The 21,212-nt window shown below is 47.1% G+C and overlaps 4 protein-coding genes across 14 annotated transcripts; all 4 read left to right on the plus strand.

Annotated features, from left to right (window-relative positions):
• The first annotated feature begins 141 nt into the window (after positions 1-141).
• Positions 142-7,595, plus strand: LOC135618555 (probable potassium transporter 9). 5 transcript variants are annotated; one of them, XM_065119505.1, is made up of 10 exons: positions 142-451; positions 1,996-2,098; positions 2,282-2,516; positions 2,597-2,842; positions 2,912-2,965; positions 4,107-4,367; positions 4,705-4,757; positions 4,844-4,967; positions 5,540-5,794; positions 6,275-7,595. In XM_065119505.1, exons 2-10 carry the CDS (start codon positions 2,060-2,062, stop codon positions 7,345-7,347), a joined length of 2,340 nt encoding a protein of 779 aa, XP_064975577.1. In that variant the 5' UTR covers positions 142-451; positions 1,996-2,059; the 3' UTR covers positions 7,348-7,595. The 5 variants fall into 5 exon arrangements, with proteins under 5 accessions (XP_064975577.1, XP_064975580.1, XP_064975578.1 ...); XM_065119508.1 differs by lacking the exon at positions 142-451 and adding an exon at positions 911-935; XM_065119506.1 differs by lacking the exon at positions 142-451 and adding an exon at positions 1,006-1,333.
• A 2,655-nt stretch (positions 7,596-10,250) lies between these two features.
• On the plus strand, positions 10,251-11,802 carry LOC103994081 (CBL-interacting serine/threonine-protein kinase 14-like). Its single transcript, XM_009414361.3, has one exon. The coding sequence runs from the start codon at positions 10,371-10,373 to the stop codon at positions 11,676-11,678; it is 1,308 nt and encodes a 435-aa protein (XP_009412636.3). The 5' UTR covers positions 10,251-10,370; the 3' UTR covers positions 11,679-11,802.
• A 142-nt stretch (positions 11,803-11,944) lies between these two features.
• LOC135583932 (WRKY transcription factor WRKY24-like) lies at positions 11,945-17,941 on the plus strand. 7 transcript variants are annotated; one of them, XM_065119512.1, is made up of 7 exons: positions 12,395-12,528; positions 12,622-12,729; positions 13,636-16,022; positions 16,390-16,572; positions 16,665-17,209; positions 17,286-17,447; positions 17,524-17,941. In XM_065119512.1, the coding sequence occupies exons 3-7, from the start codon at positions 15,609-15,611 to the stop codon at positions 17,870-17,872; spliced, it is 1,653 nt and encodes a 550-aa protein (XP_064975584.1). In that variant the 5' UTR covers positions 12,395-12,528; positions 12,622-12,729; positions 13,636-15,608; the 3' UTR covers positions 17,873-17,941. The 7 variants fall into 7 exon arrangements, with proteins under 7 accessions (XP_064975587.1, XP_064975582.1, XP_064975584.1 ...); XM_065119513.1 differs by having other exon boundaries at positions 13,716-16,022; XM_065119516.1 differs by having other exon boundaries at positions 15,758-16,022.
• Positions 17,942-18,089: 148 nt separating this feature from the next.
• LOC135618557 (uncharacterized) lies at positions 18,090-20,597 on the plus strand. Its single transcript, XM_065119518.1, has one exon. It carries the CDS (start codon positions 18,855-18,857, stop codon positions 20,397-20,399), a length of 1,545 nt encoding a protein of 514 aa, XP_064975590.1. The 5' UTR covers positions 18,090-18,854; the 3' UTR covers positions 20,400-20,597.
• Positions 20,598-21,212: the final 615 nt, after the last annotated feature.

The following is a 21,212-nucleotide window of genomic DNA, read 5'->3' on the forward strand; positions in this document are numbered from 1 at the left end:
GTAAAGCCGACCACCGTCTTCATCTTCTGACGCGTTTTGATGCGTGACTTGTCACCATCCAATGGCTGCTGATGCACTCACAACAACACGGTGGAGGACGTATTCGTGGGCGCGATTCCTCCAATTACAAGACTCGATATCTATCGGCGTGCCAAAAGCCAAACGCCGGAGCTCCGTCTTCTGCTCTGATTCCGCTGGGGATGATATCTTTGTCTTGTTTAAGCGCCGAGCAACCGAATCCGAGTCGTCCCTTTCGCAATTATTGAGGGGATTCAATGGAAGCAACTGGGGGAGGGAAGAAGAAGAGCCTTCCCTTCCGTGTTCCCGGGTCATGCTTACGACACCACCATGGAATAGAAGAAAGAAGAGGAAATGCAGATTCTGTGGTGATCACGCCTGAAGGTCTGCTTCACCAAGTCCAAGGCTGATTCATGACACCATCTCGATCAAGGTTCGTTGCATGAATGCATTGGTATTATTTCGGATGGCGATCTGCTTCTGGTCTATAGATCAGCGAGCTGATCGGTCGAGTGAATCTTGTTGATTCGCGTCTTTCACCTAACACGTAGAAAAACAACGCGAATCAATGGCTTCTCACCCGACATTTGTTCGGACATTTCGGATTTCGCGGTGCCAAGCAACGTAAAATTGATGGGTCGTGTCGGCATCTGCCCCCGCGTTTACCCTCTCGGATGTGGTCTCTTCGCTCCGTGAATGCCGAGGGAATTGACCTTGGTCTAGAACTCGCTCGAATTGGGTTCTACATTTGCTGAATCGGCGGAGTTTTCTTCTTAAAGATGGGATTTTCAATGCGGATTCGAGCGCGACGGGGGCTGCGGAGCGGCGCAGGGAGGAACGAGGAAGAACGGAACGGGGTTTGGTCCCGAACTTGTCGAATCGAGCACAAAGATCCAAACTTTGGCCGCTAAACGGTGGTGAAGCCTCGAACTTTCAGGCTTTTAAGTTACTGTAATTGCCGTCCGAGGCGGTGGGTCGCAGTAGGAAGAAGGGTAGCGATAAAGACAAGGAGGGGGGTTAAGGGTGAGGTTTTCGAGGATTAGGGTTTGGTCGGTGTCGCAGCATTAGACCCGACGGGTAACGATCGGTTTCGTCTCTACCGCCCCGCAGCAGCACCGCTCCACATGGTTTGGCCCACCTCAGAGCTCTCCGATCCGCTGCTCTCCACCCACATGCTTCATGCTTCCCTTATCACCTTCATTTGTTCGTTTATGAGCGATGAATCGGTGGCTACATTTCTCAATCTCTATCTGCGGAAACGATACAAAGGTACCTAAGGCGAATTTTATGACGGGGGTTTCTTCGATCGAGAGAGGTAGATTTGCATCTCAGATTCTTCTAGGTTTAGCATTTTCCCCGTTGTACTATCAGTAGTTGGTGGTGGATGGGTGTGATAGGTGTGCCCGGAGGAGAGACCAGTTTTGATGCAATGCCTCCCCTCCTCACGTGGTTTCGCTGCTTTTACTTTCCCCCATCTGCCCGAATTCTCATGGCTCCATCTTTTACTTGCTTTTTGTTTCCTTTTGGGCTATACTTTTGCCTTTTCTCACCTCCAGCCACCAGCTTTTGGATACTACACTCTGTGGGGGCTGACAGAGTTTTGATTAGGCATGTGGGTGGAACACACTCTGGACTGTGGGGGTTGATGGATTTGTTCTGCACATGGCTTCTTCATTTCTATCCACATTGAAGTTTCTTGTTCGTTTTTTAGTCACAGATCAACATGGCCTGTTGTGAAGATACGCTTGTCTTTGTTTAATGTTCAAGAATGGGGTTGTGCAGAAATGCCAATCATGTGGTGGATTGAGAGAGACTATTCTGTGGGTGAGGTAGGAGAGGAAGAGGAGCAGTATGTTTATGGAAGCTTATCTTTGCTTGCTGAGATTTCCAAACCAAAATTTTTGTGATCTTGTAATTTTCATGTTTGATTATTTCTTCTATGACAATTTTCTGGAGACCTGTGTTGTTGTGACGCAGATCTGCCGGTGGAAGTAGAACTGAGCTAGTGATTGTATGTGAAAAATCAAGTTTCAGTTGAGTAATGGATCCAGAGGTTGGAAGAATTCCGGTCTCTTTGAAGGTTTGGTGGCCTTTCCACTTCATTAATCTATATTTACTCTCTCATTCCTCCTTTCTTGCAAGTGGGGTAGTTCTTCAATAGATTCCTTTTCCTATTACGATTTAGATTGGACTTTTTTATTTCTTTTCATTTTTCTTCATTCAAGCTCTGATTGTTTTGCTGATAGATTTAGTTGGTTTGCAGAAAGATTCTTGGAAGACCATCTTGCTTTTAGCATACCAGAGCTTGGGTGTCGTTTATGGAGACTTGAGTATATCTCCTCTATATGTCTTCAAAAGTACATTTGCAGAAGATATTCAACATTCAGAAACGAATGAAGAGATTTTTGGTGCGCTTTCATTTGTGTTCTGGACTCTGACGCTCGTCCCCCTCTTCAAGTATGTCTTCATAGTTCTGAGAGCTGATGACAATGGCGAGGGTAAGCCTGCCGGTGTTACAATCTCTTTTCTCAAGTGATGAGATGGAGCTGTTTTTACTATCTGGTTGTTTATTTCACAGGGGGTACTTTTGCTTTGTACTCTTTGATATGTCGGCATGCCAATGTAAGCCTTCTGCCCAACAGACAGGTTGCAGATGAAGAGCTCTCTACTTACAAATATGAATGCCCTCCGGAAATTACCAACAGGTCAAGGATCAAGGTTTGGCTCGAGAAGCACAAGAACCTGCATGTTGCTCTGCTGATAGTGGTAATGCTTGGTACCTGTATGGTAATTGGAGATGGAATCCTCACCCCAGCAATATCAGGTGACTTTGTCAACACTGTGTGTTACTGTAATCAGGGAAGTCATGCTAATGTTATCTTTTCCTCTCCAGTGTTTTCTGCAGTTTCAGGGCTTGAGTTGTCCATGTCTAAGGAGCACCATGAATGTAAGCTAACCAGCCACATCATGAATGATATTTTGGTTTCAGTCGAGTGGTTTGCTAGAGTTGATTCTTATTTCATGAACTTTTTTGCTGGATGGGAAAGACACATGCTCTCTTTTCAATATTTGAACTTTCATTATGGCGCAATCTACCAGTACAATATTTTGGAATAATCACCATATCTATATATGCAGATCATCTTTTTGAACTTTTTGAAAACTCCATTTGTGGCACACGTCAGCTATTACTAGTTTCTGATGTTGAACTCCTCTGGTCAAGAATGTGCTGCATAAACCCTAACATATTTAAGGCTGAAATTACTCTAGAGTACAAAGTAAAAGCCACTTGTTTCTAAGCCGATTCTGTCTTGTTAGTTGTTTTGGCCACAGTTCCCCTCTCTTAAGGAGATATAGAAGTTTAGGAAGTAAACATCCTTTCAATTCTCCTTCATTCTTTTCCCAATCAGGTTTTATATAGTAATTGCAGGCCAGGTTATGTAATCATAATTTTTTTGGTAATTATAGTCATCTGAATGTAATATTCTGATAGGTGGTCATCTGATGGTAGCAATATGTCCACAATGCCAAGTAGATCGGTAATCACAACAATGCAGCACTATAATATTTTCAAATCCATGACTGGTTTTACTTGTTTATTTTGTGTGGAGCTAGCAGTAGAGGAGATATCAAGAACGCATAACCTTGTATTTTGCAAATAGATTCTATATGAAGAAACTAAATTGCTCCAAGAATGTTATTTTTAATTGTAATTTTTTTGAACCTACAACCGTTGCTACTTGCTTATATTGTATGGACGCCGCAATAGAAGATGTCAATACAGGCATAACCTTACAATATAAAGCATATATGGTTAATTCTGCACGGAGATACTAACTTGATCTGAGATTGTTGTTCTATTGTTAGTGAAATAATGAATGATTCTTTTTATGTTGTCCTCTTGATAAATCAGTTTCTAAGTAGCATGAATGAGGGCAATGTTTAGCAACAAACTAGAAGTTTGTTGACATCTGTAGCAATGTTATACATTACTAAAATCATTTAGTACTTGTGCATATTGTTCGAGTTAGTCATCATATATATTTTACATCAGTATCTGATCTGATGTGTGCTCCTTGTGTGTGCAGATGCTGTGGTTCCGATAACATGCTTCATTTTAGTATGCTTATTTGCTCTGCAACACTATGGTACTCATCGAGTTGGAATTCTATTCGCACCAGTTGTTCTGACCTGGCTATTGTGCATCAGTGGACTTGGGATATACAATATTGTTCACTGGAACCCACATGTCTATCAAGCACTTTCTCCATATTACATGTTTAAGTTCTTGAAAAAGACGAAGAAGGGTGGCTGGATGTCCTTGGGTGGTATTTTACTATGCATAACAGGTAACTTTTAAAATAGTAGCTTTTTCCGTTAATAACCTGCTTAGAATGCTTTAGGATTTATTTGATATATTTTATTTGGGAAGCATTAGGATTTTAGAGTATGCTTAACTTGTGAAACTAAAAATGGTAAAGATGAAAAATATTCAAATGGAGTAGCCCAGCATCAATAGATAAGCAAACAAAATAATTGGATAGAAACTCATGAAAAATCTTAAAAGCTTGTGGTTTCTTATTAATTTCTATCAAGATCAGCAGAACCCAGATTACCTAACCTGCCATAAAATTTTATAAACATTGACTTAAGATTACTGACTTGCTGCAAAACCTACGATAACAGGATCAGAGGCAATGTTTGCAGATCTCGGCCACTTCTCATACATTGCAATTCAGGTTCCATTTCTCTAGCAATTTACTTGGTTGATGTTTTCTTCATCTCTCAACTTGCCACTGATCTCTCTTGTATATGCCTATCATAGATGGCCTTCACTTTCGTAGTTTATCCCTCTCTCATTTTGGCATACATGGGTCAGGCTGCTTACTTGTCAAAGCATCATCGAATCTATACGAGTTACCAGATTGGCTTTTATGCCTCAGTTCCAGGTATATACTTTTAACCTGTGCTTAAGGGCTTGTCACACGTATAGCTTAACAAAAGAGATGTGGAGCTGTGATCTATTATGAGAACAAATTTCTATTTAATTGAACATCATTTGTTTATGTCTACAAAGTAGCATTGTGTTCATTGTGTGTAGATATTTAGCTGAGAAGTGATACTGTGGTAACTTCCAGTAGGTGTTTAGTCAGATGCTAGATTCACTTGATCTCCTAGAGTGAGGTACTGCACCGTGATAGAAGTGTTTGACTGATGTGTATTATGGTTGTGAAGTCATTGTCAGTTGAGGACAAGTAATATTGAAGGAAGGATAAGCCAAGAGATCAGATAAAGACAGTTGAGACTTCTGTGATGTCACCTAGTGCTCGTAGCATAGCATTTAACATGATGGTTTGGGATTGATTTTCTAAGGTTTACTTTGATTTTGGAAAAATATGCTGTCAATTTGACCTTCATGTTTCTTGTCATTATATGGCTTCGTTGTCAATTTGATGTACGGCATTTCTAATTGCATGGAAAACCCAGATTTTGCTTAGCGATTTGACTATTGATTTTGTAGAATGCTTAAGGTGGCCTGTACTTGGGATAGCAATACTAGCTTCGGTTGTGGGGAGCCAAGCAATTATCAGTGGAACATTTTCTATCGTTAATCAGAGTCAATCGCTAGGGTGCTTTCCAAGAGTCAAAGTGGTTCACACCTCTGACAAAATTCATGGGCAGATCTACATACCAGAGATTAATTGGATGCTCATGATCCTCTGCATTGCTGTTGCTGTTGGATTTAGAGACATAAAGCACATGGGAAATGCTTCTGGTATGCTCAACTAGTTAAATTTTTCATGCCTTTTGTTCACCATATCTCACTTAAAGTCACACTTTTTCCAAGAGTTTCTTTGCTCTTGACCTGAAGCGTCGTATTTAGTTTCTAAATGCCTGCCTACATCGAATTTACTTTCTAAGAGTCGACTACTGGAACAAATATTGCTTGAGACCCCTATCTCCTTGTTATCTTGCATTCCAACCATGTACTTTGTGTAGTCATCACCTGAAGGGCTATGTATATGAAATCCCTTTTCATGTGCTTCTATTAAAGCAGATTCTTTAACCTTGTGACATTATAGATGAGTTGTCTTCATATTTTAGAAAGCGATGACCTGATAATTGCAATTTTGCATGTCTTTTATGCTCTTTCAACCATATGGTTCGTAAATTTAATTGACTCCACACATCATGCTATACAATTATGCCAGATCTCTGCCATTGCGACTGATGTTTCTGTTTGCACATAATGCAGGACTAGCAGTGATCACTGTTATGCTGGTGACCACATGCCTCACTTCCCTAGTTATGATCCTTTGCTGGCACAAGTCTCCATTCTTGGCCCTTGCATTTCTCCTCTTTTTTGGCTCCATTGAGGTCCTCTACTTCTCTGCGTCGCTGATCAAATTCCTTGAGGGTGCCTGGCTTCCCATCCTACTTGCTCTCTTTCTCATGATTGTCATGTTTGTCTGGCATTACTCCACAATTAAGAAATATGAGTTTGACCTACATAACAAGGTCTCTTTGGACTGGCTCCTGGCCCTTGGTGACAAACTTGGCATCATCCGTGTTCCTGGCATTGGCCTTGTTTTCACCGATATCATCTCCGGTGTGCCTGCTAACTTCTCCCGATTTGTCACCAACCTCCCGGCGTTCCATCGCATCCTGGTCTTTGTTTGCGTCAAATCTGTTCCTGTTCCATTCGTGCCTCCTTCTGAGAGATACCTTGTCGGACGTGTTGGACCGCCCTATCATCGTTCTTACAGATGCATTGTTCGGTATGGGTACCGTGATGTCCATCAGGATGTTGACTCTTTTGAATCTGAGCTGATTGCAAGTTTAGCTGACTTCATACAACTTGAAGCATCTTTCAGCGGACAAAGGTCTAGTGAGCTGATGGATGGTTACGAAGATGGACTTACTGTCATCGGAAGAAGTCTGCTTACGTGCGGTCGCAATTATAATACCGTGAGCAGCACTCCAGGGGGGACGATGACCGGCGAGCTGGCTTCTGAAGAAAATGCAATTGAGTTGGCACCTGCCAGTGCAGGAAAGAAGGTTAGGTTCTTTCTGGAGGAGAACAGTCACCCGGCACTGTCTGAGCCTGCGAGGGAAGAGCTCAATGATCTACTGGCGGCACGGGAGTCTGGATGCGCGTTTGTGTTGGGACATTCTCATGTGCAAGCGAGTCAAGGGTCATCGATCATGAAGAAGTTGGCGATCGACGTCGCGTACAACTTCTTAAGGAGAAACTGCCGAGGACCAGACGTGGCACTGCGTGTGCCTCCTGCATCCCTCCTCGAGGTCGGCATGGTCTATGTCTTGTGAATGTAAGCATGCTCTTACAAACCATGTCGTGCTCCTCCTTTGCAGAAACTGCGTCATGCAGCTATTTGAAGGAATGTGCGTGCTGTGACCTGTCATGCAGCTTTGAAGGAATGTTTGCAGAAACTTGTCTTAGGAGACAAGTTAGCATGTACTGTTGTTTGTGATAGGTACTGCTTTCCAGCTTATGGACAAAGTATGTGTATATATACAACTAATTGCAGTGCATGTAAATTCTTGATTCGAACTCACCAATAGTTAGGGTAGGTTCTCAGTTCCTGTGACCTTGTCAGCTTTGCTTCCTTCCTTCCTTCTTGTTGACGTGGCTTTGAAGCACAACTGTTGCAATTTACACAGTCATTGGTGGGACCCATATATAGCTGGTTATTGCAATTTAGACCATGGTATTTATTCATCATCATGCATTAGGAACCCACACATATTTCGTATTCATTGTGTCTTTACCAATCAATTGCTTGAATCGCTCTGTACTATTCTTCTTCTTTTTGTTTCAAAGAAAGAAGAAATTTCTTGTTAATATGAATGAATCACTCTTTACTGATTGATAGGGCATATAGACCCGCAGCCACATCATCATTAGGCGGCCTGCCGAGCCGAGGTTGCGGACTGCATCAGCGCAATAAGTTGGTTTCAGATCGATGTCATGCATGGCATGTCGATTTCGGACACAGGTATAAAAACTCATCCCTAATCGACGCAAAGGGGAGAGAGGAAAACTCATAGACAGAAGGCTAACTTAATCTTCAAAGAGGTTGGGTCGAGAAATCTTCTGATCCCAATCTGCGTGCAAGGATTCGATGATCATGTGACGAGACGCCGGATATGGGAAGACCGACGTTCACCTCTACTGCCAAAGTGCTAGACCATACGATCTTGAAAAACCGACACCCACCTCTGCTGCCCAAGTGCCAAACCAGACGACCTTAAAAAATCGACGCCCACCTCTACTACCCGAGCATCAGACCGAATGACCTTACAAACCTGGAATTGAACTTAGCCGTGTTGACTCATCGACCACGATATAAAAAGACACCGATGCTTATCAAATATGATAAAAAAAAAAATCATAATGTAGTGTGCTTCTATTATGGTTGGAAGTTGAATTAGTATTATGATTAGTACAAATCTCGACGCATCTCATGTGCCTCTTCTTTTATTGGTGGTGTGACGCACACTACTGTTATGGTGTACGATATGTTTTCGGTTGCTTGGTCATGGCATAGTGGCATTTCGTCTTCCCACTCTACGCGGTTCCACTGCTTCCAGTTGTCTATGGCATCGTTGGTGACCCAACAACGATTCCACTGAGGATAGCCACAAATGACTACAGGAAGAGACACGCACACTGATTCCAAAAGGAACGAGCTATCACGTCTCCACGTCTCAATCGCTAGTAACATGAACTTGGTGGGAAATGGTTGCTTGTGTTCTACGTTGCATGGGACCCACATGACCGCAATCGTAGTTGTATTTGTGGTAATTAGAAGACACCAATACGCTCGCATGGACGTGTCATCATCATCACATTTATTTTGGGGTAATTATTGCACAGTTAATTAATGTGATGATGTATCTCCCTTTGTCAACAGTCTCTTCCACAAAATTATTGGGTGATTTTTCTGAAAAAAAACATCTTTATTCTTTTTTTTTTTTCCCATATATGGCGTTTTCTGTTTTATTTTTTTTTATATAGGATCTATGTTTATTAATAAGGATATTATATATATATATATATATGGAATTTTGATTTAAAGAAAAGCCCGTTTAAATCCGTTCGAGCTAAAACGGAAGAGGCGTGAGATTTCGAGGGGCGGAGCCGCCGGCGCGCTCGACGAGGCTCGACCGTCACGGCACACTTGGCGCGAGGAGGAGAGAAAGGGACCATGGAATGTTGGACGATATATGCTCTGCAACCTTCCGCGAGTAGGACCCGCGGAGGGCGTCACCGTGTAGGAACGTTACCCGAGAGGGGACTGTGGTGGTGGGCTCCGCCTTGTCTGGTCTGCTTTCGTTGCACTCGTCTCTGATAGAGGCGGGTGGGTTTCTGCGACTGGGAACAAGCATCGAACAGGTGGTGGACCAATGGACGCCACTAGTTTTCGCGTGGGAACGGCACCCAGTTTCGATCCCATTGGGCTCCTCACCCCGCTGGGCGGTGGCTGCAAAGCTATCCGATCGCTTTCTTTCCCCTCTGTTTCGCCACCGCAGGCGAAGGCCTCCTTGTGGTCCGCCATCCCACGCCATTCGATGCACTAGTGGTTGTCGGCGGCCACGGGAGAGACACCGGCCCCCTAGGCTCGCACCGCACATAGCCGCCGTGGCTTCTTTCCCGGGCTCGCATCGGTGGAAAGCATGAGTTAACACCGGAGTAGAAGAAGATGAAGAGAAGTGCGGCGACGACTGTCGAGAGAGACCGATGTTTCCGACCCTTCCTCAAGCGAATAAACTAACTCTTCCCGCTCAAAGATCAATAGAGAAAATAGATCTCGAGATGTCATAAACATTCAAATAAAAAAGTTAATTCATCTTCCATTAAGGAACTAAAAATACTTATCGATACTAACACACCAATAAAATAATACGGCTCCTAAACTTCACCACGTGGACGGGTGGGTGAAGCCCAACTAATCACGTAGGTGGAATTCGTGCTTTAGAAGATAAGCACAGCTGTTCCCTCCCTAATCGATGATTGCTTCACTCCAAAACCCCTTGCAGCGCACTTCGCTGTAATTATTTCTATGTTTGTGTCCTCTTAATGACAGCACGTATTTATGAATTGTGTTGTGTGTTTGATGATTTGGATAATTAAGGATTATAAAAACTATATAATTTTTCGTCTACATATATATATATATATATATATATATATATATAAAATTCAGTTGTGTACATATGAATCCCAAGATTTGAGCTTCCACAGCCACCCACCCCACGCCATCCCTTTTTCTGCTTTTGGTGCCGATTTGGCAGCGAAGATAGATTACGAAGATACCTGCGAGGGAAGCATGGCGGAGTCCAGCGGTGGCGCACCGCCGGCGAAGGTCATTTTCGGCAAGTACGAGCTGGGCCGTGTCCTGGGCCGAGGCGCCTCCGCCAAAGTCTACTACGCGCGCGACATCGCCTCCGGCCGCAGCGTGGCCATCAAGGTCTTCCCGAAACCCAGCCGGCCCTCCAGCTACGGTTCCGCCTCCTCCTCCTCCTCCTCTGACTCCTTCATCCGCGAGATCTCCGCCCTCCGCCTCCTCCGCCACCCGCACATCGTCCGCCTCCATGAGGTGCTCGCCTCCCGCTCCAGTGTGTACCTCGTCCTCGAGCTCGCCAAGGGCGGCGAGCTCATCTCCCGCGTCCACGACCGGGGCCGCCTCCCGGACGACCTCACCCGCCGGCTGTTCCACCAGCTCCTCTCCGCCGTCGCCTACTCCCACTCCCGCGGCGTCTTCCACCGGGACCTCAAGCCCGAGAACCTACTCCTGGACGACGCTGGGGACCTCAAGGTCTCCGACTTCGGATTCTCCGCCGTCTCTTCCTTCTCCGAAGATTACCTCCTCCACACCCAATGCGGGACGCCGGGGTACGTGGCCCCGGAGATCCTCCTATCGAGGAAAGGGACGACGGGGTACGACGGAGCCAAGGCGGACATCTGGTCGTGCGGCGTCATCCTCTTCGTGCTCAACGCCGGCTACCTCCCCTTCAACGACCGCAACCTCGTGTCGCTCTACCGCAAGATCCACCGCGGCCACCACCGCTGCCCCCGCTGGACCCCGCCCGACCTCCGCCGCCTCATCTCCCGCCTCCTCGACCCCAACCCCGCCACCCGCATCTCCGTCGAAGGCATCCTCCGCGACCCCTGGTTCGCCCGGGGCGTCGACCCCGAGCAGTTGGCGACCATGATGCGACCCCAGGGAAGCGACGCCGGCCTCGATGACAAGCCCCACCGCCGCCGCGGCGGAGAGCTCAACGCCTTCGACCTCATATCCTTCGCATCCGGGCTCGACCTCTCCGGCCTCTTCGTGGACGCGGCCTGGGACCGGCAGCGGTTCGCGTCGGTCGAGCCGGTGGACCGGATCCTGGACCGGGTCGAGGAGGTGGGAAGGGAGGCAGGGTTGGTGGTGAGGAGGGAGGGCGAGAAGGGCTCGGCCGCAGTGATCGAGGGACACAAGGGGGAGTTCGTCCTGACGTTACAAGTTCACCGGTTGACCGGCGGCACGGCGGTGATAGAGGTGGAGGTGGGCAGTGGAGCGTACGGAAGCTTCTGGAACGAGAAGCTGAGGCCCATGCTGAGTGGGCCACTTCACGTCGGCGGATTGGGCTGATGCTCTTAATTATAATTTGCTATAAACACATAAGTAATTCTTAATATAAATAATTCATGGTCAATTAATATATTAATAGATACACATATTTATATTAAGCAATATATTGTGTTTTCTCGACAAATTCCCTCTCACTACAAACAATACAATACAAATCAAATCAATTCATAATAAAAGGTACATTTAATTCGATGATGACGCAAAATCCAACGATGAATTATCAAAGAGATCATCCAATGGTCACAGGACCACAAATCCATATGTAAAAGCGACAGGGCTTCCTTGGAGAACGCAACGAGTGACATGAATGAAGCCATAAACTTTCCATGAACAGAAGAATCTGACGATCCAAGTGCCCGATGATTGCAGTCGGTCCAAAGTGAAGGGGGTGGTACTATTCCTGGTCGGTGGTCTGTCGACACCGATCGTGGCTAAAAGACGAGCCACTTTTGGCGTCATGGTGATCGCCGGAAAGTTATCATTGCTTGGAGAAGCAGCTCTCTCTACAGCACTTACTTGGAATATTTCATGCTTGTGTGGACGTTACTGTTCGTGATGAATGCGTTGGAATCGCTTCTGCAAGTGACCCATGGGGACATGAGGAGCCATAAGATGTCCACACGCAACTGTCTTAGCAGATGTGATGGGATGACCCACCATTGGCTCATTGGTTATTGTCGGATCGGGTCGGGATCCGATTCATTTGTTAAGGGACCTGTCCTTCTCTTCCCATCGGGGAAGCAGAAGAAGCGGGTGGAGCCACTGCAAGCTCTCCTCTCCTTCCTCGCGATGGCGACGGAGCTTTGGGACGATAATTACCTCGGGAATAGGCGATTTGATATGGAGGAAGGTAAAATTTTCTTCACCATTTTGCGGATTTTACTACGGTTTTGCAGATTTCATTGGATTTGTTCCTTGTCTTGGTGTCGTTGTCGGTCATTAGGGTTTTATCGTGATGGGGTCTTGCTCGATATGGGTGATTGTGTTGAATTCTACGCGAAATAGAACGCGGAGGCGGGGACGTTTGCTTCGATGAGGGCAAGATTTTGAGGTATCATCACATTTTGCCTCTAAATTTCGGAGTGTCTGATCTTGACGAAAACGTGCCTTCTCGTCTCTCTGGTGTTGATTTCCTCCCGGTGGCAGTGATTGCTAGTAGCAAGAACAAAACGAAGCCCCAAGAGGTGATTCCTCGCTGGTTCAGCCTGAAACATTACCTAATGCAACCCTAGAAATCTGAACGATTCAGATGCCGAACCGGACCATTCAAAGAATTAGAAAGTAAAATACAAGTCTTACAATGGCCTGACATATTGTCGATTATTTAGCTGCCAGGCATCGGAATGCTAATAATCATCACACCGATCCTTTGCAAAACCTAAATCTTTGGTATAGATCCAAACCTGGTTCATGGACTGACCACTCCCGGATATAACCCATTGCTCGAGTGAAAATTCTGATTTCATCCACATAAACCATCGGATAGATTTCAGCTACCTTCATGCCATAGAGACCAATGTCAGGAATATCTTAGAATGAGATCACAACTCTAATAGTGGCGCCGGTGTAGTGCCCCACGTCATGTAATGGTTTTAGTCTTATTTTGTGTGATCGTATTGCTTTCAGATGATTTATTTTGGTGAATCATTGAGCTATCATTTATTGTTAAAAATCATGCCATATTGTGAATGCCTATTTGACTCATTAAATTAGCATGTATCACCTTCTTTTATCGAGATATCATATTCATGATATTTTCTTATGATTCTATACATCACATATAGTCATGATCATGAAAAATGAGAACAAAATCTTAAAAAGAATGTATTCTAACTGAATTAATTACATGTATTGGATGAACTAACACTGCTAATGTTATGATATGAGTGCTGCATTTATCCAAGAGAAAACCTTTATGGATCCCGTATCTGATTTGGCGACTCTTTCCTTTTACAAGAGTCTGGACATAATCTAACATGCTGAATGAGTATTCGGATAGTTTCTGGAGGTATAGAATCATACTTGGTGTCTTGAAAGGTTTTTACAGAGAGGAGTAGATGTGGCAGAGCCTTCAGGAAAAAAACATGCTTAACATGCTTCTGCATTAGAATCGGATGTTGCATATGCTAATGCCTGGCTAACTCTTCTATGCTCGGAAGGTTTTATGGAACTATTGGTACATGGCTTCCGTCGGCTTAGATCTTATTGTAGTTTGTGAAGTTGTGAACATATGCCAGAAATTGATAACGTAATTGCCATCGTAGTTTGCAAGAATACTTGTTTAGATCTCTTACTTATGCTATCGTAGAATGTCATAAAAAATGTAATTGCTAGAACTTGATTTCTTGTGCGTCTAGAGCAAAAAGTGGATCTCCTTGTGCGTTTCTTTGTGCACATAGTATAGTGGCAGCATGAGCTACTTCAATTCTTCAGCTTAGTTGCAAGTTGTGTTATGTTTTGCTCGAACTATTTTGTTCTTGCTAATGTCTAGTTTACATTTATTAGCTCCACCATTGTTCTTGCTAATGTTTGGATTTCTTTTTTGGATTCGAATTTATTTTCTTCTTCGGGTTTTGGAACTTGCTCTGTTGCTCAGGTTATGACATTTTTAAAGAGTTTCATCTAGAAAAATTGATCTGTGATTCTTGATATCAGTGAAATGTCCTTGAACAAGACACTAGTAAAGAGAAAATAGCTAGCTAACTTGCAGTTTTTCTTATTCATAATCTCTTGCTAAAAGATTTCAGTATTAGAATATGACCGATTATTTTGAGAAGTCTCTGGTGTGTCGTGAGAATTCCGTGAGGTCTTCTTCATCCTTTTTCTTGCCTTGGATCTTTATTCTCTTTATATGTTGGGGTTATACGCATTGTGTCATGCGATGATGCCGGACGTCTGAGTGTTACGTCTGGAGCGCACTCGCACATGGACCTGCAAGATTACCAGCTGATTTAAAGCAAATAAGTGCGACATTTGAAGCTGTAGGAAAGAGTCGAGCTGCAAATATTATAACCTTGGGGAGGAATGTTACTGCGGGGTTGGACGGAGACCCAGCCATCGGTCTCGATAGGTGTAGATGATGGCGATGGTTGCAGGCGTCTTTCAAGAATGACCTCAACTTCAGGATATTACTAGTCAAAAGTTGAGGCGGAATCGAAGTAGGAGACCCTCTGGTTCTGTTCACTCTTCCATGAACTGCAAGGGACTTAATTCTTGGGTGAAGAGCCACGGAGACGCACTTGGCGTCGTTCGCGAGAACGATGCCATCTAAGCCGTGCGACCACCTCTTGTGATATCCGCAACGGGGTCGCGGTTCCGTGGAAGCGTCTAAACATCAGAATCAAACAGAACATGGTAGAACGAACATACTTTTCCTACTCGTTCACGGCTTACACGTGTCGCACGGTGGGTTTTGTCTTTTTCTTTCATTATTTCCCCTTGGGGAATGTAGGGAGATAACGATGGTCTTCCGGCTCATCGCTGTCACGAAGGCATATCCTTGCCTTGGTAAGCAAGGAACCCTGTTTTCTTGGAAAGGATCTCTAGAAAATTTTCCTTTTCGCACGGCACCAAACATGACGAACTATATTACTGAGATATTAGACAAAGTGCCATTTAACATTAATATTACTGTTAAATACTATTTTTACTTGGCTAATTTTATCTATGTATTTAAAATTTATGGCATTTAATATGGTTAAATAGCAATTAAAATAAATTTAAAGAAATAATAAAACATATTATTGGGAATATGTACAATAATAATCACAGGCCTCGTCATCTCTTCGGGAAGCCTCTGCAGTGCCTCCTCCTCTCCTTCTCGAGACACCCCGACTCTCATCCGGTCGGTCAAACTCATCAACTTTGACCAGGCGCCTACCCCTTTTTGCTTCTCTTCTGGGAAGCTGCCCGTCTCTCTGTCTCTCTCTCATGCCCCATCCCGTACGTGTTTGTGCACGCGTGACTCTCGCTCTGTTTATCCATGCATGCGTAACATGCCATTTGCTATTCCCCCCACTTGGTTTTCTCCTTGTCACGTCTCTCCTCATCCTCTCCCCGATGTCTTCTTCCACAAGCAGCAGCAGCATGGAGACCTCAGCCATTCTGCAACCACCAGCCTTCGCCTTCTCCGAACTCCTTGCAGGAGCTGGCGGCGTCGACGACGATGGCGGCAGGGACTTCCCGGCCTTTGCTGGAGATTCCGTACCCAACTTCAAGTCTGCACCTCCTCCTTCGCTGGCCATCTCCCGTCCTCCCTTTTCGCCTTCGTCTTGTTTCGCCATCCCGGCCGGCCTCAGCCCTGCTTTGCTCTTGGACTCTCCGGTGCTCTTCTCCTCATCCAACGTAAGAATCAGTAATTCGAGTCTTTTGGCACGGTCCAACCAATCCACTTGGCTTTTATCTGTAGTTGTGCACCTCTTCCAACTAGTTCTTCTGATTTCTTTCGTTGCTGTTGTTTATCTGCCGCCCGGTAGCTCGAGTAATACTATATTTCATGTTGTTCTTTCAATTGATTTGATGTCATCTACCAGACGGACTCATGCTGCCTTTTTTGTTCATCATCCGTAAGAGGTTGAAAAACAAATGGCCATCTACTTAATTCCTTGTTTTTTTCCTTTCTTGTTAGCTGTACTAATTAATTTAGTAAGATGTAGGCTCCATACTCGGTACATGCAAATCTTGTCCCTGCAACTCATATGTTATCGAACAGATATTGCCATCTCCAACTACTGGGACTTTACAAGCTCTGAATCGGGGAATCTCCTCTGCTGATCATCGACAAGGGAACAAAGATGAAACCATTGCCTGCTCCGACATCTCATACCAAACCAACACAGAACCCAAAAACTTTGAGACAGCATCATTTCAGACTTGTGGGTCTGCAATCGCTGTGGTACCTAATGTTCCCGAGAATTAATTTCCTGATCCAAGTTAAATTCTATACATGGATTTAAGCTAATGCCGTTTGGATTATGTTTGATTCAGGAAGGCGCCTTCAAAACCCACAGACGGTGCAATTATCATCACGAGACCAGCAACAGCATCAAAGTCGAAGCTGTAGCTCCAACTTTTCAGTCCGAGTTGGGAGCCCACCATGGCCAAACCGATCACGATCGATCCAGTCAAGCTCCTCTTACCCTCGAAGAACAGAGGAAGTTCGATGATGGATGCCATTGGAGAAAGTACGGTGAGAAACAGGTCAAAGGAAGCGATAACCCACGGAGCTATTACAAGTGCACGCACCCGAGTTGTCCGAGAAAGAAGCAGGTGGAGAGGTCCTCGGACGGACACATCACCGAGATCGTTTACAAGGGTACTCATAGCCACTCAAAGCCACAGTCCACCACGAGGCATTCGGCCGCCGTTCAAGCGATTCAGGATGCTGCGCCTCCTGAAGCATCCGAAGCTTCTTTCGGCGGGCCGGATAATTCATCGGCGTCTTTTGGTGATAGTAGCATCGATTTGAGCTCTCGGAGGAGCAATCGGGGAGGTGAAGCCTTGGACGAAACCGAACCAGATGCCAAGCGATGGTATGCATGTGTTGTATCCGATCGTTTCCTGTCGAGTAATCATGATAATGAACCGTATGACTGGCTAATCTTTCAGGAAGACAGAAGGTGACCATGAAGAGTTATCAGCTCCCGGAAATAGGGTTACGAGGGAGCCGAGAGTGGTTGTGCAGACACAGAGCGATGTCGATATCCTCGACGACGGGTACCGTTGGAGAAAGTATGGGCAGAAGGTGGTGAAGGGTAATCCAAACCCGAGGTGAGCTGCTATTACGCTTTCACCCATCGTCCAACATCGAGCTTCCCTTCCATGACTCTCGTGTTTCGATCCACAGGAGTTATTACAAATGCACTACCATGGGCTGCCCCGTAAGGAAACATGTGGAGAGGGCATCGCAAGATCCCAGTTCAGTGATCACCACGTATGAAGGCAAGCACAACCATGATGTTCCTGCAGCCAGAGGAAGCGGGGCGCACTTACAGAGCAGGCCTCAACCGGAGGATTATGGCACCGCCACAGCAGTGCGTCCATCGTTCATGGCCGGTCACGCCAGTCAAATTGCTGCATACGATGCCTTTGGTGCCTCGGGGGTTTACGTCTCAGGTTATCGGAGCTCGGTGAGCTCGTTCATCTGTCAACAGCAGCAGCAGCAGCAGCAGCAGCAAATGGGGAGGAAGTTTTAGGCAGCGGAGCTTGTGTTCCTCCAGGTTGGTTGTAAGCTACCGGTGATACAGAAGCTTAAGTTCCGGTCTCGTGCGTGTGTTTCAGGACTGCTTGCACGGCGGAGTAAGCTGCGACGCGTTTCTCCGGTCGATCGACGTTTTCCCACAGGGCAAACGCGAACGAGGGCGGCGCCGGGGCCCGCGACCGGTCCCGCTTCCTGGGCCCAGCGCGTAAACGGGTCCCGCGAAAGCGGTGAACGCGACTTTGGATACGTCTCCCTTGTTGAATGACACCTGCCACGGAAATGCCCTTCCCGGTGCACCTAATTTCCCAAATGCCATTACCTCGGATGCGTTCGAACCACGCGGATAACTCATCGATATCCTCGCCCCTTACCCGTCTAACAGGCGCGATTCTTTGATGTTTCTTTCTACCCTTCGTTCCGCCCATTGGTGTCACCCAAACCACATCGGTTCGCATGCACCGTCGTAGGGCCAATTGGGGAAATTGATCCGATCAAGAAATCGCCGGGTGGAAGATTTTGCGACTCCTTTTAAGGTGCCTCTCCGCCGCCCGTGAAAGCGAACGGGGAAATTGATCCGATAAAGAAATCGCCGGTTGGAAGATCGTGCGGCTGTGTTTTAGGTTCCTCTCCGCTGCCGTGGAGAGAAGCAAGAAAAGCGAGGAGCCGGGAGGCTTAGAGCGCAACGATGATGGGAGAAGGAAGCGTATGAGAGAGGAAGGGATCCGAAAACCGCTCATGGATCACCCCTTTGCCCCTTCCCCACCCTTCTGCTTCCGCTCGTCGACCTCTCGTCGTCCTCTCGTCGGCGCCAACCACACCTCCGCCCGCTTCTGCTCCCGTTGACGCCGGCCCTCCTCCTCCTGCTCCCGTTAGATCTGTTTTAGTTCTAGGGTTAGGGCTTGTGTTTCGATTCTTTGTTCTCCTTTTTACAGGTGTAGGTAGGTATACAGGGATTCTTTGATCTGTTCTTTCCGGCGATGGATCCGGCGGCGAAGCCGATCTCGGTGCGAAATCTCCTCGTCCGGGCGCTCCTCTTCTTCCTCTCCGTATTTCTCCTCCGGTTCGTCTACGTAGTCACCGTCCACGGCGGCACCTGCGCCGCCGGCGACTTCTGCCTCTTCTCCTCGCCGGCGGAGCCCGTCGCCGTCGCGGGAACCGGCGCCGGCTCCGCCTCGGCCGCCGTGGCCTCCGTCCATGCCGGCCTCGGATCGGCCGCCACCCCCGCACTACGCGCCCTCTGGACCAGCCGGGAGTGGCGCAAGGCCGTCGAGTTCTACTCCTCCGTGTTCCAGAACCTCGTCGCAGAGGGCTTCCTCTCCCCGGCCTCCAAATCCCTCTGCGTGGACTCGCCCGCTGGCTATGAGGTCCTCGCCCTCAAGGAGATCGGCGTTGCTGACGCGGTCGGCGTGGCCAAGAAGAGCGCGCCGCCTCTGGTGGTCGGCGGCGCCGATTCGCTCCGACTGCCGTTCGGGAACGGGACCTTCGACTTCGTCTTCGCCGGCCGGAGCCTCGACCGTAGCAAACAACCTGCGAATCTCGCAGCAGAGATCGCAAGGACGCTGAAGCCACATTGGTTCATGGTGGTGCTCACTGCATCCGCCCACGATGCCTACAGCCGTCACTCCCTCGCCGAGCTCTTTCCCGACTGCATAACTGTTCGATCACGGGTGATCCACAGCCCGGATTCAGCGAAGCCACTCTGGGAGATCGTATTCCAGAAGCAACAAGGCACACAGATCGTTAGTCCAAACGGGAAATCAGGCGGCGACTGTCCTATACCGGAGCACAAGCTAGGGATTTTACGGTCGGCGGAGCCGCTGATCGAGGAGGAGCCCCTGAAGCCATGGATCACCCTGAAGAGGAACATCCAGAACGTCAAGTATTTGCCTTCCATTGCTGACATAAGCTTCAAGCCACGGTACATCTACATCGACGTCGGCGCACGGAGCTACGGGTCGAGCATCGGCAGCTGGTTCAGGAAACAGTACCCTAAGCAGAATCACACCTTCGAAGTCTTCGCGATCGAGGCTGACCGAGCGTTCCAGGACGAGTACGCAACCAAGAAGGCCGTCAAGTTGCTGCCTTTCGCGGCGTGGGTACGCAACGAGACTTTAACCTTCGAGATCAATCGTGACCCGGAAAACCATGATGATGTGGAGAAAGGGCGAGGGATGGGGCGAATCAGACCGGCGGGGGGTTCCGACGGCCGAGTTTCATCGGGCGAGGTGCACGCCATTCAGGGGTTCGACTTCGCCGCATGGCTGAAGAGGACGGTGACGGAGAGAGACTACGTCGTGATGAAGATGGATGTGGAGGGGACGGAGTTTGATCTGGTCCCGAGGCTCTTCGAGACGGGGGGGATCTGCTTGATCGACGAGCTGTTTCTGGAGTGCCACTACAACCGATGGCAGAAGTGCTGTCCGGGGCAGAGGAGTCCCAAGTATCAGAACACCTACGGTGAGTGCTTGAAGCTGTTCACCAGGCTCAGGGACGGTGGTGTTCTGGTTCACCAGTGGTGGTAATCGGTAAACTCATCCTCGTCGCAAAACTATGAACAGTGCTGTTTTGCTCTGCTGGCATTACGGGAATTGCATTTATGCTTTTGTTGGTCTAAATAATAATTAGGAAATGAGTAGAGGTACGAAGGACCATATAGTTAGTTACTTTTGCAGTTAATTTTCACAATTCTTTTAAACTTATGAAATTCTTTGTGGGTTTTAGTTGTGTTGGTGTAAACAACTTTATGCCGTGGCCTCGGGGTCGACGCGGCTTGGTTCGGGTCCGAATGCGCGGGGATCTTGCGCGGCGTTCCTTGGGACAGTTGGGGTGGTCGGTTACGATGGTCCGGGCGGGACGTTGCGTGGGGAGTAAAGCTTTTCCGCGGCGCTGGGAAGATGCAACCTCGCCCTTGTCCCTGCACACAAGTCGGGTCGGAAGCTCGGCCCGACCCCTCCGACGATCAAGTTAGATGATGTGGAAGAAGTTTTTTAGTGAAGAAGTGTCATCCCCCCTGCTCGTTTAGAACTCGGGGGTATTTATAGGGCAATTTAGTGTTACCTGACGTGCCTGCCTGCGGGAGGCAGGATCGTACCTCTGATGACGTTTGACATTGCTATTGACGTTGCGTGGAGAATCGAACTGCTGCAGGGTATGGGCGTCGTTCTCCTCTGTCTCGGTCGAGCGCGTTGGGTCAGACAACGATGAAGTCTTCGTCTGAGAGCGGGTGACGTCAACGCCCATCGTGTCGGCATTATTGCCCTCTTCCGGACAGAGTGTCGTGCGGTCATGGCTGATGTCGTAGTGCGTCATGTCATCATTATTACCCTCATCAAGTC

The sequence above is a fragment of the Musa acuminata genome, chromosome BXJ2-8 (assembly GCF_036884655.1).
Source record: "Musa acuminata AAA Group cultivar baxijiao chromosome BXJ2-8, Cavendish_Baxijiao_AAA, whole genome shotgun sequence".
NCBI lineage: Eukaryota > Viridiplantae > Streptophyta > Magnoliopsida > Zingiberales > Musaceae > Musa > Musa acuminata.

Coding starts and splice junctions, on each gene's coding strand:
- LOC103994081 (XM_009414361.3), top strand. CDS start 10,371: ATGGCGGAGTCCAGCGGTGGCGCACCGCCGGCGAAGGTCATTTTCGGC.
- LOC135618557 (XM_065119518.1), top strand. CDS start 18,855: ATGGATCCGGCGGCGAAGCCGATCTCGGTGCGAAATCTCCTCGTCCGG.
- LOC135618555 (XM_065119505.1), top strand. CDS start 2,060: ATGGATCCAGAGGTTGGAAGAATTCCGGTCTCTTTGAAG. Junction 2,517..2,596: donor AGCTGATGACAATGGCGAGG/GTAAGCCTGCCG, acceptor TTTATTTCACAG/GGGGTACTTTTGCTTTGTAC. Junction 4,758..4,843: donor TCTCATACATTGCAATTCAG/GTTCCATTTCTC, acceptor TGCCTATCATAG/ATGGCCTTCACTTTCGTAGT.
- LOC135583932 (XM_065119510.1), top strand. CDS start 15,609: ATGCCCCATCCCGTACGTGTTTGTGCACGCGTGACTCTCGCTCTGTTT. Junction 16,023..16,389: donor TGCTCTTCTCCTCATCCAAC/GTAAGAATCAGT, acceptor GTTATCGAACAG/ATATTGCCATCTCCAACTAC. Junction 17,210..17,285: donor GAACCAGATGCCAAGCGATG/GTATGCATGTGT, acceptor CTAATCTTTCAG/GAAGACAGAAGGTGACCATG.